Source organism: Osmerus eperlanus, chromosome 19 (genome assembly GCF_963692335.1).
Source record: "Osmerus eperlanus chromosome 19, fOsmEpe2.1, whole genome shotgun sequence".
NCBI lineage: Eukaryota > Metazoa > Chordata > Actinopteri > Osmeriformes > Osmeridae > Osmerus > Osmerus eperlanus.
The window spans coordinates 9,758,260-9,774,589 of NC_085036.1; the positions used below are offsets into that span (position 1 = coordinate 9,758,260).

Sequence of the window (16,330 nt, forward strand, 5' to 3'; positions counted from 1 at the left end):
CATTATAACAACCTCAGACTGTGAGCGAGACTTGCAAAAACAGTAACTGCTGTTCAGAGATTCTTATATACTTAAACATATGTACAATAGATAATATATTGTAATTCAACTTTAATCCACAACAGTATGCAGTATATTATTCAAGGGATAATATCGCCATCATTTAAATCAAGTGTGTGTTTAATTGGTATTAGCACATTTGTAGTCGATTGCCATTTTAGTCCCATAGGTTTATTTCATTATCTTGGAGCTGTTATACTGCGCCTCAAGCTGTACTGGCAGGATGCGTTTTCCACTTTCACAGAGGGTGTGATTTTTCATGGGGTATAATTGTCCTTTATTCTGCGTGACAAGTATTAAGTATCTCATAACAACTGTGTTCTAATGCCAATGGTTGGCCAACGTCTGTGAAAAGAACTGATAGGCTATATATTTTTTTGCGTGTTCCATTCTTTCATGAGTATATGCACTAATTTTTTCCATTGCTGATTTCCATTGCACGTTGCGACTAAATGGAAAACTCAATCTGACACAAATGACAACATCACACAATAACAGTGATATTTTCCAACAGACCTATCTGCCTGTTAGCCGATTTGTAAGTGGGGGAATTTATATATTAAAAGTGTAAAAGCAACTTTTGTCAACTACGCCAATTGCTATTGACAGGTGAAATATTTGACATTTACTTGCATCCCCTAAAACCCAAAGCAGCAGGGAATACAGTAGTTCACCTAGATTTATATCAGGTGAAAATTAGGCTCTCTGTGTGCCTAGCACGTTCTTGAGACATTACGTATTCTACTTGGAAGAAAATGGCAAACAGAACTGGGCAAGAGTTTTGTCACAACTAAGGGGTGGGGATGCTGTAAAGGGGAAGATAAAGGTTGAGTAACCAAAACAAGATCATTGTTAACATCCACTTAACCCTGGAAAGCCTCACCTCCCCCTTAACAAGTTTCACTTCTGAAAAAACAGTGTACACTGTAATGACGTTTCTATGCAATTACAATTTTGTTACCATAGATATTTCTGTTGTTACCTGGTAGTTAATGCAACCTTAATGCGAAGTCTTGCCCAAAACTGTAATGTATCTAAAGACTTAAGCAAACATCTAAATGAGGTGAAGACTGAAGTATTTTGTTCTCTTTTAAAAGACATTTGCTTTGTTCCATCAAATAAACCTGTCAAGGACCTGACGTAAAAATAAGAGTAAATATTTGAAGAAAAATGAAGGCGTTTGGGCACAAGCCTCTCCCTGTGTCAGCTTTGTGTTCATAAATAACGTGTTTAATCTTTCATTCGACTCCTCCAATAGGGAGACTGCCCGAGCCAATTTCACCCTCAGATAAACACTCTGTGATCCCACGTTACATAAATATAACTCAGACAGGGTTGATACAAGGATAGACATGATCCTGTGTGTCCCTTTCTTCAACAGGCCAGGTAGTTGATAAAGATCCTAAAGTTTCCAGAATACAGCTAACAAGTAACACGTGATGACATAATATGCACAGATGAATATGTCCCTGTGAAAATTCCATCCGTATAGTGAGAAGGTAGCTTGACAAGACACAAAGAATTTCCATCAAGGTCCTCGAATGACCAAGCACAGTCCATATAAGGCATCACAATCTGCTCTCGGAATCAGAGCAGCAGCAGAAATTGCTGGGTTTTGTCTCTGATAAAAGAATGTCACAATGAACCAGGATCCAAAATCTTTGACGTAAAAAGCCAAGCATTCTGCAGCCCTTCCAAGGAAATGTTTGTTACCATGGCGGCCAAACGCTGCTCTGGGACAGGCGGTGGAGAGTGTCCCATCGTTACTCACAGCTGAGTGGGCAGAGGAGAACTCCAGTCAGGTCCTCTTAAAAAAGGTCCCTGGAACCTAGATCACCTCCGATCCTTCTTCTGCTTCTTATTTTCAGGTGAAAAACTCATCAGTGAGCTTCCACCGCACCGTCAAGCCCTCTCCTTCCAATGTGATGATGCCCATTTCCCGTCTCCCTGTTTACTATATCATCATCATCATGTGATTTCATCTTTTCGCGCCAAGCTATTAATTTGAGTTATATATTTCTGTTGGATGTCGGGCCTGGTGTGTAGTATGACAGGGTTTATAGGATATGTTGTGTGTCCGTCCTGTCTAGTTTATGTGACAGAAAATGTCCGCGTAAACAAACTGAGGCCTGGGTGGAGGGGATTGACCAGCCAGCATCACGGCAGGAAGGAAGTGGGAGGTCAGACACTGGACTGTCGGAGGAGAGTGAGGCTGCAGCCAGGTATGGTCCTTCCCATCATAAATAAGATAGAGCCTTACTGGGCTCTGGACTCCCACCCAGTCACCAGTAGCTGAGCTGATGACACTACCATCTGTGTACTTTCTCCCAAGTCTCTTTAAGTCCCTGCGATAGCTTTCACAGATACCAAGACCTACCCTCTGCCGTTCGGCCATGCCCGCTTTTGTCCTTCAAATTCGACCAGAGGATTTATAAAAGACATCCCGTTCAGTCCCTTTTTTTAATAGGATATATTTAAAGACCGGAAATGTCCAGGTTATGTCTGGACCAAGAAAAATGACCATCTGACATCTGACCCTTAGTCTGACCCCCATTTACTGTGCATGTGTGTAAAATCTTTCTGTTTTCACTTTAAGCTATAGCATTCTACATGTGTTCAAGCTTCGGTCGAACCATAAATGTGTGATTTAAACAGAGTAACTCACCCTCTAGATATCTGTCCTCCATCTCTTTGAGGTTTCACTGGCCATCTGTCTCTTATACCAATATCATAGTTCATGTTAACAGGAGTGTGCTGCATGTGACAGTCACACTGGAACCCGGACGAAGAAATCCTTTTACCTGATCGCAGTCGAGAAAGGAAACGGCAGTGAACCCTGGAAAGGAACGAGTTCAGATAAAACAGAGGCATTTTATATGTCTGTCCTCATAGCGACCAGAGGCGTCTGCATGGAGCTTCATGAGGTGGGGGGGTCCTACCGTCTCTCAGGCTCACCAAACCTAGTCTAACTCTCTCACCGTGGAGGGAAGTTATGATTGTCCAGATTTCCCAAACATCCCTGTGGCACACATGGAGAGCAACCTGTTCTGGGATTGATGGGATGCCAGGTTCAACCAGCTGTGTCTGTCTGGTGGCTCAGACAGACCAGACCTAGGAAAATATCATGAACAGAGGTCGGGTTTGAAGGGGAACAAGAGAAACGAGGGATGAACAAAAAAGAAACAGGGGGTGATAAATAAGAAAAGATGAAAAAAGCCAAATGTTCGGAATGACAGACAGAAGATTGCCTTGTAGTATATGAAACTCTAGGTCAATCCTTGTCTAAGAGATGAGGTGTGATGGAGGCTGACTGTGCAGGTCAACTCACTGAGTGGAACTCCAGACATGAAGGAGACATTCCCTGATCTTGCAGGCTACACCACACCCTCGGCTCTCTCTCTTTCTGTTCTTATCTAACACACATACACACACACCACATGTCATGACTGCTATCCCGCATCCCAGGACAGCATGGGCACATAGCAGTGCCAGGAATGAATAGTACTAAGACAGACAGAAAGACAGCACCTACAAATGTTATGTAATTCAATTGATTTTATACTGTACATGTTTACAAAAAACGATTTAACTTCAGTGTACTGTAGGGTCTGTATTAAGAGGGCTGTTGCTGATGCTCCACAACAACGTTAGCAAGCCAACACTGACATCCAGTGGAGAAATGAAACACAAGTGTGACAATGAAAAGTACAGAAAGATAAAGTAAACCAATACTGAAAACAAATCCCGACATGAAAGACAAAAAACAAAATCTTCAAGCTTCTCCAAACACCATGAACCATCTGGTCTGGCTAAACACAACTGCATAGCAACACTAAGCACCAAAAACAGGAAATGGAAGTCATGTCATATGTTGAACACCTCATGGGCACTCTACCAGACATGGCGCTGACAGTGCTGTGTGATTTCAGCTTTTTCCCACTACAGGTGAGGTAACAGCTAACACACCTGTGGGAACAGATGAGCCGCAGGTATACTCAGCTGAGAGACAACACCTACCTACGTTCTATTCTGTTGATAAACACTCAATGTGGTAGGTCGTATAGCGTCAGAGTCTGTGCTTGGTTCCCCTGCATCTGCTCATAGGAGCAACACCTTGTGTGATCCCACTGTTTGGAACTTGGCAGACAAGCAATGCCCCAGGGGAGCAGCGGCTTCAAAACACCATAATCAGGAGATGTCATCTAGTTCCACAAACCTGAAGTAATAATGAATCAAATCAAGGTACAGCAAAACATGTTGTTCTGATGCTTTCATTTTGCGCATTGACTGACTGAATGCCCGTAGTCCATATGGTGTAATTACACGGTATGAGCAGTACTCACTATTGTGAGTAACTAAGCTATGAAGGGCCACTAACAATATAGTTTAATAATACAACCATGGATCAGGAGCCAGAGTTGGAGGGTGGCCAAAAGGGAGCAGGGATGGGATTTCCTGTTGGGTACTTTGTAGTTTGAGAGAGACACAGGGCCCAGTGTACCTCAGGTGTCAGCCATAGTGTCTCTGCTGCCTGCACTGAAGCCAGACGCCAGCCTTTGGTGATTATGAGACCAGAGAAGAGATGCCACAGGCATCCACAGAGAATATGCTTGTTCATCCAAGGATATGCTTTTTTAATCATAAAGGTATCCATTGATCTGGACTTAATAAGTATAATAATGGGCCTTTGTGTCTTGTTTTTTTTCCTGATGTGAATTAATGTTGAATAGACACAGGGATCTCATGAGTGTGTGTGTTTTTTTTTTTTGCTGCATCCATTTTGGATAAGTTTTCCAAAATTATTAACTGGTAAATCTCCATATCCTCCTCTCATGATGAACTCTTTGATCTCTTCTTGGTTGTCCCTCCAGTGTCATGATCATTTCTCCCTGACATTTCTCTTTTGAAGAGAGGGTGTTTGAAGCTGCAGCTTTACTTGATGAGGAGCTGAAATCCCCCCCCCCCCCAAAACATTCCAAATTCTCGATTGTCTTCTCCCCTCCCTTCCTGCAGCCATCAACACAGACATCACCCTCCGTCACAACAACTCAAGTCCATCACCGCAGCACGACATCAAAGCCCCGTTTCACATCCACAGGTGAGAAATGAATCATTTCATTCATCTTTTACAGCATTCATCTTTTTGAACCATTTATTATGCACCTTTATCACACTGTGCTCCGAGTCCAAGCTGAGATCAAACTCCTGTCTGGAGAGCACCACAGTTGGCTTGTGTGTTGTACTGCCAGGCCCTCTCAAAGCTCAAAGGCTGCCTGTTGCAGGCGTCGGCCGTGGACACTATCTCCATCCACTTCCTGCACGCCCCGATAGCCATCGACAGAGCCAGCAGACCCCGCACTGCTTCCTGTATTTAATTAAGAGTGCTGACAGGAGTGCTAGCTCCTAAGCTCGCCAGGACATGGCTGTCAAAGGCCACTTTGTTCACCTTGCAAATCCCCAAGCATCATCAGCCTTCGACTGCCACTGACCAGTGGCGTGGTGTCAGCAGTGGGTCTACATATAGGGAGCCTGCTGTCGTGCATTTAAGTCAATATCACTTTTTCTCTTAACTTTATTTTCCCCCTTGCTCTGCAGTGCGGACAGCAGAATAATAGTGCTGTGTGCAGGACGTATTAGTGAGAACCAACTCCTAAAATAAGAAGCAGCAGTTATGGAAATACACCTGTCTCATTATCTAAGTGGGCTACTGTGGTCTAGAATAATGTACTTCATTTCTAAGTATGTGGGCCACATCTATAAAAAGTGTACAAGGACAAACATTTCTCCAGTTTTTGTATTGTTCCATTTCTCTTTAGCGAATGACAAATTAACTTTTCCGTGAAAATGTATCTTCAATATTCTGTTCTAATTCCTATTCTTTAGCTAGAGGGCAGTAAAGGATCTGTTGTAGTGCATGTGTGAGCACTATTTATGTGAGAACATACACTAGTACTATGTATCGTATATATCTAACACATTACAGCATACACTAGTGCTTACAACTGTGGAAGAAACTGGGATTTCCTGTGTGCTTACATTATTCACTAATCAATAGAATTAGTCATTGGATACTAGTTAATATGTTCTCATGTGAGCTTGCTTTTAATAAGAGTAGGTTGTGTCTATGTGTCAGGGTTAATAGATGTTCTGGGTCAGGAGAAAGTACTGGTTAAACGTCTCTTGTCCTGACTACAAGGAGAGCTCCAACTATGATCTCTCTAGTCAGGGAGTCAGGTGGCTGAGCGGTAAGGGAGTCGGGCTAGTAATCTGAAGGTTACCGGTTCGATTCCTGGCTGTGCCAAATGACGTTGTGTCCTTGGGCAAGGCACTTCACCCTACTTGCCTCGGGGGAATGTCCCTGTACCTACTGTAAGTTGCTCTGGATAAGAGCGTCTGCTAAATGACTAAATGTAAATGTAGTCTGAGAGTAGTCATGGGTCGGAAGCTGTGAATGTCTTTCTCTGAGATTGTTGTAATGTCATTACTGCCTGACTGTCACTATCTATGTTTACATTCTTGTGCCCTATAAAAGATGGTCCTCCGGCCTTCAGAGCGGAGAGATACATGATTGAGACCTAAGCCTGGTGGTGTTTTCATTTATTGTCAGAGGTCTGGTTTTCTCTCCCAATCTGCAGATTGATAATACTTATTAAAATCCAGAACTCAACTGAATTTAGTCACTACGTTTATGAAGAGACGGACGAAACACTTTCTTCATCACAACAAATTAGTGCAGTATAATCAAGAAATAAATGTATATCCTACTAAAATATATTTTCAGTTATAGGCAGTTAGACAGCCATTATTGTAAGGACAATTAAATTGAAGGGCCTATTAGAAGCCTATTATGTGTTTGTTTTTTTAAGGAACGGCCTGGTCTGTGTACTGTAGCTCTTTGTTTCCAGAGGGAGATAAGGACGGCCCTGCGTTTAGCCTGTCACACTCTGAGCATGGCATGTCTGATAATGTTGCTATGAACACTGAGATGCAGCACAGAATACATTACACCTGGATGTTTCCCGTTCAGTGGGAGAGAAGGTCAGACTAACCACAGTCTCCACTGTAACTGTGGTGATTCCCCCACCCCCCTTAATTCCAAATAAAACACCTAGTAAATCATACGTTGAAATTGTTGCTTCCGTGGGCACCTGTGTGACCAACCACTCAGTGCCTGCAGCCGTTTGATTCCCGGGAAAAACCCTCAGGTCGAGAACAAGTTCTCTTTGTAAAAGATAGTTAAGATAGGTGTCAACTAAGGTGTATTTTCTATTATTTCTCTTCTATTGCCTCATAGTGTTGATCTGAACAACGTAACCTTTTATTATTCTTATCATTATCATTAAATTCTCATCATTATTATCCTCATTATCATTATCTTCATAATTGTTGTCATCTTCATAATTGTTATCAGCATCTTCACTATAATTGCCCTCACCATATTCACCGTAATGCACAGACCTTGCACATCCATACCATTGGTAAGATTTTGTAGTCTAATCTGACAATGCAAATTATTGAGAAACGTCTTGCCAATAATTTGCATTTATACAAAGCAAAAAGGCTGCCTGCATTTCTATGATGCTGCATAACATCTGAACATCCAACGTGAAAATTAGTGTGGTCCCCAGTTCAGTAGCATTAAAATATGTTTGCCTCAGTTCCTGGAGAAAATATAAAAAGAACGATTACAAGTCTTGATTTGGACAACAACGCCATGGAAACAGGTTTATTTTTTTATTTTTTTATATTGGTATGTATTTTTTATACAGTACTGTGCAAAAGTCATAGACATCCAAGATATTTTACATGAATATTGTCTTTTATATATTTATTTTTTTGTACGGCAGTATAAAAGGGCAATTTTGCAAAGATTTTTGTTTCGTCTTTTCTATTCATTATTCCTTAAAGCATTTTTTCTTTACCTTTCATTTTTTTTAAGACTTTTGCACAGTACTGTATGTTATAAGACTGTATTTATAAATTAGGTTAATCATCCAAGAATGGCTGTACATCATTTGGTATCAAATACTCACAAATGAAACTACGATATATATATATATATATATATAATGTTTAACTACAACATCAGAAAGCTACAATGACAATGCTACTGTACAAACAGCTGACATTGCTACTGTACAAATTGCTACTCTAGGTTGTCAAAGCAAAATTAACTAAAAGTTACCTCTCAACGTTACCTCTTCCCATCAGCACTATATGTTGAAGTTAGTGTTTATTTATGATCTAAAATATAAGTACATTACTACAAAGAAAAAGTATAATGTTATTATATTATAGCTTAACTTCCAGGGTAAAAAAGTCCAAAGCACAATATCAACTCATTGTGTATATTAATATTTATATTCCACTGTAACTCGACTAATCAAGAGGCTATATCATGCAAGCTTATGGCAGTATATTCAACAATAAATACATGCTTGGGAACAGGAACAGTAAGGTAACAATGAATTAATTCTTTGAATAAACAGATCATTTTAACTCGTTTGTGGTTTCTTTGCAGAGTACTCCAAAAGAGTCTACCAGGGTGTCAGAGTCAAACACACAGTCAAAGACCTGCTTGCAGAGAAAAGGTTGAGGCAGACAAACGTTCCCAGATTCAATGTGAGTTTGCTTTTTTGTTCTGCTCTCTCTTTTACTCGCTATCCCTTGCTATTATTCATCCCTCTGTGTCTTTCCATGTTGGTTCTCTTCATATTTACATTCTTGATCAAACTTTCTATGGGGTAATCATGTCCACTAACCACACAAAGGAAATACCAATACAGTGTATGCCTGCTCCTAGTAGGCTACACAAAGGCAAGGCCAGAGGGGTCCGCACGGAACCACACAAAGCAAACGAATGAACAAATGAACAAACACATAGATCATTGAGGGAGGCTTTATCGAGCTAAATGGATGTTGATTTTCTGCAGAAGAAATGATTTTAAATAATTTTCTTTCCATTGGAATCTTTTGGACTCAATTCTTTTGTCAAATGCATAAAAAGGAAGAAGCCATTCGTCATTGGATATTTTTTCACCTACCATATAGTTACATGGAGGGTTTTTTCCATTGCTGATGCAACAGTGCACTGAGGCATTAACAGTATATACTAACATACAGTAGGTTGTTCAAGACAACCAAAATACTTTTGGTGTTTATAGAATGTGCTTATTATTTGCTCATCATTAAAGCAAATAAATACTTGGTACTTGGTTTATTTACAGTATGTTTAATACGATATACCTGCTGACCAACATACAAGCGGCCTTATGTTGTTTGCTGAATGATGAATCAATGACTGACTGGCATGTCTGTGATGAGTGCTATTATGATTCATTATTAGTGTCTTCTTTTAATGCCACACCTTTTTTTAACGGTAATATGTAACAAGTGCAATACTTTAGATAAAGAAGCAATTCTCAGGTCAAAAGGCTTTATGAACATACTCCATGTTATTTTTACAAAGCAGTTTACATATCCAGGCGACTTGGGATATTGTATTGAGAACTGCAGTTTGAATGAGTGAATGAGTCATGCAACAATGGTTATTATTCAATTTGATTCTGTTTTAGCTGTGGTGACTCTTCAGTTACCAGGTACATTTTTGGCTCTATAGTGTGTTCGCTGGGCTTGTGCACACAGAGCCCTCACAGAGCCCTGTTGCACTTGAAGGGGGTAGGACACATTGGCAAAATGGAAAATTACATTCAAATATCTTACCACATCATTTGCCTGCCTTTCATTCCTCTCTGTCCACTCTCCACTCGTGCTTTCCCTCCATCAGTCTTTATCTTTGTCTCCATTGCTCCTCTCTACTTCCTCCTTTTCTGTCATCGGAATGAGCCTGTTTTACCCACGTTTAACCCTTGTGTCATCTTCGGGTCATTGTGACCCATCAGTCATTGTGACCCACCGTCGTATTGCGACAAATTTACCTCATACAAAAACAAAGTGAAGCATTTTCTTTTAACCGTTGGGCTGTCTCAGACCCCCCACATTGCAATGGTTAAAAGAAAAGTTTTTTTATTTGTTTTTGTATTGGGTAAAATTGGGTAAACACAACGATGGTTCGTTATGAACCTTTGGGTCATGTACAGTACTGTGGTGTTTTTGATTATGTTGGGACTCACCTTAATATACATGTGTGAGCCTGCACACAGTGTCTGCCTGTGTAGTGGTAACTTTTGGGGTCTTTTTTTCAGGCTGGAACAAGTCATTCCCAACAATCTTTTGTTCAAATGCCAGGTGAGTCTCTATTGTTTAAGATTGTAATATAGCCACTGGCTGTTCATCCAATGTCAACAAACAATTTTATTATGTCTGAACACTCATACACTGCACTACAGTTCACCTGATATGTTTTCTATTGAACTGCATACATTTCAGCACATACTGTACATGTAGTTAAATTGTCCATATTACACAGTACAATTCCATAAAATATACCAATTTACAGTACCATGTCACATCTCACAAAGAGGACAGGTAATATGTTACACGGGACATCTCATGTTCAGCTTCTTCCTACAGGATCCCACATGCTACCTAGTTACTACAGCATGCGAAGGCCCTTCCTCACTGACTCTGAACTCTGCCCATCTGCTAAGCAGTACACGACAGACCCATACACCCCTGCCCTGGGAAGCAAGGGCTTGTCCTATGATCACCCGTCCACATACCCCTCCTTCATCGACAGCTACTACACCCCTGAGACATTTGGGGACTACCGAGGGGCAACAGCCATCTCTGCTAGCGGGGGGGCCCTTTTCCCCCCCTCGGCTTTACCCCATTTACTGCCTCCCCTCTCAGGAGAGGCACCACATCTCTTGGTAAAAACATTCTGTTTTCTAAAACAGGGTACATTCTGCATCCTGGAAGTGTATGTCTCTTACTTTCGTTCTCTTCTCTCTTTTGACAGAGAGACACTTGGGAACACTCAGAAGAGGACTCGGTGAGCCAAAGTGAGGTCCTGTGTTCTGAGGGTCCAGTCCCCTCCACAGGCTCCCATGGGCTGACCAATCCTGATCCCAAAAGCCCATCTTCCTACAGGATGTCCACTGGTCGTAGTGTGCCTACTCTGTCTAGCCCCCAGCCCTACTCTCTACACCCTCTAGAAGAGGTGCACTATTCCCCATCATCATATGCCCCCTCATCCAACTACTCCTCCAGTTACTCGTACATGACTGCTCCGGGAGAATCTGCTGGGATCAAAATCATGCCAGTGACCTCAGAAGACAGCAGTGATGCTGTCCAGCTTAGCAATACTTCCTGGACCAAGGAGGATGCCCCTGGCAGTTGGTTGCCATATGAACCTCGGAAGGCCTACTGATAATCATATACTGTGATGGGACATAAACTGAAATGGATACTGTAACAGGATGGACAAAACACACGAAGCACCAAGTGACCTGTTTGAGATTCATGATTTTTTTTAAACTGCAAAGATTGCAAATGTAAATATAACTCTATGCTGTTATGCTGTTACCTGTTATGGTGTAATAAATAATAGTAAACCTGCTACCAGTCAATAGATCCCACATAACACATGATCCATTTCACTGGTAGGCTATGTTTCTGTTCTCTTTCCGTGGCCCAAAACATCCATCCTTGTAAATATAATGTTAGGTCAACTGACAGTAAAATATAGCTAAAATTACGTCCATTGTTTTAAGAAAATTATTTTAAATCAATCACACAGTTTAAATGTATATTGCATAACCGCCCGTGTCACAATTCCTAAACGAAACTTCTAAACGGTAGAGGTCGCTAAAGACCAATCATATAAAATGCACATTGTAGATTAACACAAGATAATGAATGGACAGGGCTTTAATAATAGCCTATTATACTAACAGATCTATAACTACAATACAATTAGAACTGCAAGTTTACACAGCAGCCTTCATGCCTACCAGACTGTGCTTAAGTAGGATGGACTTCAATTAACCTAATATGCTCTATCTCAAGTCTACAATTAGAAGGCTATTGACTAATTTATTGTTCCGCGGGTGACGCCCATCCTTTTTTAGATGAATTTGAATATTCAAATCAACAGCTCTGTCTTCATATGTCGACGGGTAACAAACACTATAAATAGGACAAAACACAGTGTCAGCTATAGGCTATCAAAACTATTTTTATGATTTACTTGTTTAGTAAGCTACGCACATACTTCTCTGAGAGGCGAGGACGTCTGTATCGGCTACTTTAACTTTGTGCTTGGTTGATTTGCTGTTGCATCCTCCCAATTTCCGCGCATATTTCGTCGAAATGTCACAGGGTGAGTTGTTTTCTCTCTCATTCGGATCGAGTTATGTTGTGTCCGACTACGATAAAGACCACGCATAAGTGATCATTCTATCATACCTCTCTTACCTGCTGTCCCGGGATCACTAGGCAACAGGTGGTCTCGGTAGCTGTCACGTGGTCAATGTAAGGAAAGTGGCAGTAATATTTAAATCCGGTGGTTTGTTTTTTTACATTGGTAAATTGGAAAGATTGCTTTTATTTTAGCATCTAATGGCCATAGGGGTCAATCGCGTTGCTTTTTGCAACTTAAGCCTGTACATGAAGCCCGTGGTTAATCCAATTCATTATTTACCTAACCATAAATTCCTTGGAACAGATAACCCAAAGGTCTATCAAGGTGTACGAGTGAAGATCACTGTCAAAGAGTTGCTGGAAAGACGCAGGGCCTGTCAGGCTGGAGTAAAAATGGCATCGGTAGGATACATCTGCACACACACACACAAACAGACTATCATGCCAATATGACTCTCTATCATGCAAATATGCCAACATTAGGTAAAAAATATATACTTTGGAACAGTACCTTATAATATTTAGTTTATCTCTAAACAATGCATCAGGCATGTCTGTTAAAATTCTCTGGATAATTATTTTCACAGGAAAATCCCATACATGCGTTTCCAGATACTTCCCAATCTTACTACAGTAGGTACAATGTGCATAATATAATTAGTGCAAAGAAAGAGAACTCAAACAAGTCTTATAATCATAGCCAAATCTCATCTGATTTGCTGACCTGTTCCAGAATCCAACACACAACCACATCCCTACACTGGAAACTCGACCTCGCAAGGGACTGAGTGTTCCACATACAGCTACGATTTCTGCATGACACATCAGATGGAACCTGTAGCCAAGCGCGAACCCTGTAACTTCACTTTTCAACATTCCTGTCCTTTCGGAAAATTGACAAACCAGGAATTAGACAAAGGACAAGTAAGCATGCTACAGTTGTTGGCCCACAATAATTTTAGATTTGATTTGGTCATAGGCCTACTTCTTTATCTTAAAGGTTCATACTTACATCATATTTTTTCCTTTGCTACAGACTTGCAGGTCATCGTTGGAAACCTGGACTTCACCATACACAGTAGGGGAGGACATTCATCCTATAGACAATCAACACCCATCCTCACTTTTCTCCTACACGCATTATGGTTCTGTGCAGCTGGATCCCACATATGGCTCACATTTTACAAATGTTGCTCCATATGATACACCTATCTTTGCAAGCGATGCTCAATTGTCATCCAATGTTTTACAAGAAATTGTGGAGTGCCCTGAACGTTTTGGTGCATGGTATTGGTGAACTGAAAGTCTGTTATTATAATTGTAATATGTTGTGTCTTGTGTGTTTGTTTGTTTGTGCATGTGTTTTTTTAATATGTATTTCTTTTTTTTAGCCATGGTCCTCCTAATCAAATCACTGTGCATCTAAACACATTTTACTGTGAGCAGCTTTTTTTGCATTCATGTAGGCCTACTGTTCATTACCAATCAGTCAGTCAATAAATATGATTGTGACAGATTCAGACCTGAACAGTATTTTTTTTGCACATGTTCTCGACAGCAATAGTTTACCATGCAGGGGATGGGGAAGACACTTAGGACGTAGTGTACAAAAGCATCGACTTATTTTTGGCACAAATGCTACGCTGCAAATCACAAGAACTGCTGCAAAGTAAACGACTGAGAGCAAAGCAATCGCCAAGATCCATTGTACAAAAGCGTCGACTTTCTTGGCACTAATGGAACCCCATAATCTATAACCTTTCCCTATACTCTCATGCTGTGCGGCTTTTTACTCAAGTTCATCATGGAGGGACCTGTGACAGGCAGCCCTCACGGTGATCTCCCCTGTGTATCCAGCGGCCTCATGTATAAACGCAGATAGGAGTTTTTCTTACTCAAACATGTTGTGAGGGCAGAAAGGAAAATGATTGTTTTACAGATTCAACCAATGAAATTGAAGGAGAGGCGGGCTCAAGACGTTTGACTTGTGTATGTGAATCGGACATTTTCGTCAAGACGTTTGGAATTGTGTGTAAGTGAATATTTTGTTAAAATTCAACAAACTCTGACGTTTACAAAGATAATAATCATCTTATCGTATGCATGTTGATTTGACTGCTTCATCAGTCGCACCTCATGGTGTAACGTTAAATAGGGTAAAACGTGTTTTTTAAATGTTAGCCCGCTTTCTATAAAACATAATTGATTCAGATCTCCGTGACATTTTAACTATAGTTAGAAGGTATAATTTATGACTAGATATAGTAACTAGACTTAGAAGGGAAGGGCCGTGGTAGCGAGCTAGCTAGCGGTAGCTACCTCTGAGACAACAAGAGCTCCAGAGGTACCTCCTCTTAGTTTCCTCTTCACTCCTCTCCTGACATATCTCCTCTCTTATGTCTTCTCATAACTATGCTGTTTGTATTTAATTGTATTCCATTTATTTTTTTTGCTTTCACTCTTCCAGGACCAAGGATAGAGTCGTCCTAGACTCAGGTGTTCTCCTGCTCCCATTGTCCTCTCCTTCACCGCCCATATCTACCTCCACAAGCACATCAAGAGGTGCCACCATGACCTGTGCGTCTCTCTGCTGAGGAGTGTAGAAATCAGACCAGAGACTCTGTCCTCCTCTCGACCACGCCCCAACACCACTTCCTCCCTCCCCCCGGTCCCCACCCAGGGAAGCATGGACACAGAAAAGGCCAGACATCACCACTGTGACCAGTGTGGGAAGAGCTTCAGTCATTCAGGAAACTTACAGAGACACCAGCGTGTTCACTCAGGAGCGAAGCCGTACCACTGTGATCAGTGTGGGAAGAACTTCCGACATTCAGGACACTTAAAGACACACCAGCGTGTTCACTCAGGAGAGAAGCCGTACCACTGTGACCAGTGTGGAAAGAGCTTTAGTCGGTCAGGAGACTTAGTGATACACCAGCGTGTTCACTCAGGAGAGAAGCTGTACCACTGTGACCTGTGTGGGAAGAGCTTCATTCATTCAGGAAACTTAGAGAGGCACCAGCGTGTTCACTCAGGACAGAAGCCGTTCCACTGTGACCAGTGTGGGAAGAGCTTCAGTCGGTCGGGAAACTTAGAGAGACACCAGCGTGTTCACTCAGGAGAGAAGCCGTACCACTGTGACCAGTGTGGGAAGAGCTTTAGTCGGTCAGGAGACTTAGTGATACACCAGCGTGTTCACTCAGGAGAGAAGCTGTACCACTGTGACCTGTGTGGGAAGAGCTTCATTCATTCAGGAAACTTAGAGAGGCACCAGCGTGTTCACTCAGGACAGAAGCCGTTCCACTGTGGCCAGTGTGGGAAGAGCTTCAGTCATTCAGACAACTTAGAGAGACACCAGCGTGTTCACTCAGGAGAGAAGCCGTACCACTGTGACCAGTGTGGGAAGAGCTTCAGTCAGTCAGGACATTTAAAGAGACACTTTTGTTCTGGGAAGACTAGAGATCCTGATCTCACTTAAGAATTAAACATTTATGAACATAGGAAATGTGTGTATTTGTATTCATTATTGAAAGTAGAATTGTACATAAGATATTTGATTTTACACTGAAAATGTATATTGTGTATATAAATATCAACATAAAATACAGTCTATGTACGATTGTTTCATTGTTTATTATATAATTGTATTACAATAATTCATTTTGTATGACTTGATATATATTTTACTTTTAAACAAACTGAAATAACATGCAATGTGATGTGGACAATTATTAAAAGTATTGAATGCTACTGTCTGTTTGTCTGATCTATACTCAAGTCAAGACATACTCGTACTATACTCAAGTCAAGTGAGAACGGGAGTCAGATGTATAACAAAGCAGGACTGAAGCGAAGCGGTGCTGTCCACCTAGTCTGAGGTGCTATTAGATGATTTTGTTTATTTTTTTGCTGTTTTATGATTCCATTTATGTTGTACCACGTCACC

General features: G+C 41.2%; 2 protein-coding genes across 2 annotated transcripts; both read left to right on the forward strand.

Moving 5' to 3' along the window:
* Window positions 1-7,668: 7,668 nt before the first annotated feature.
* pou2af2 (POU class 2 homeobox associating factor 2) lies at window positions 7,669-11,581 on the forward strand. The gene is made up of 5 exons (XM_062485621.1): window positions 7,669-7,784; window positions 8,582-8,682; window positions 10,266-10,308; window positions 10,594-10,892; window positions 10,982-11,581. The coding sequence occupies exons 1-5, from the start codon at window positions 7,706-7,708 to the stop codon at window positions 11,390-11,392; spliced, it is 933 nt and encodes a 310-aa protein (XP_062341605.1). The 5' UTR covers window positions 7,669-7,705; the 3' UTR covers window positions 11,393-11,581.
* Window positions 11,582-14,392: 2,811 nt separating this feature from the next.
* On the forward strand, window positions 14,393-16,101 carry LOC134039723 (zinc finger protein 239-like). Its single transcript, XM_062485754.1, has 2 exons — window positions 14,393-14,416; window positions 14,852-16,101. The coding sequence occupies exon 2, from the start codon at window positions 15,071-15,073 to the stop codon at window positions 15,860-15,862; it is 792 nt and encodes a 263-aa protein (XP_062341738.1). The 5' UTR covers window positions 14,393-14,416; window positions 14,852-15,070; the 3' UTR covers window positions 15,863-16,101.
* The last annotated feature ends 229 nt before the right edge of the window (window positions 16,102-16,330 follow it).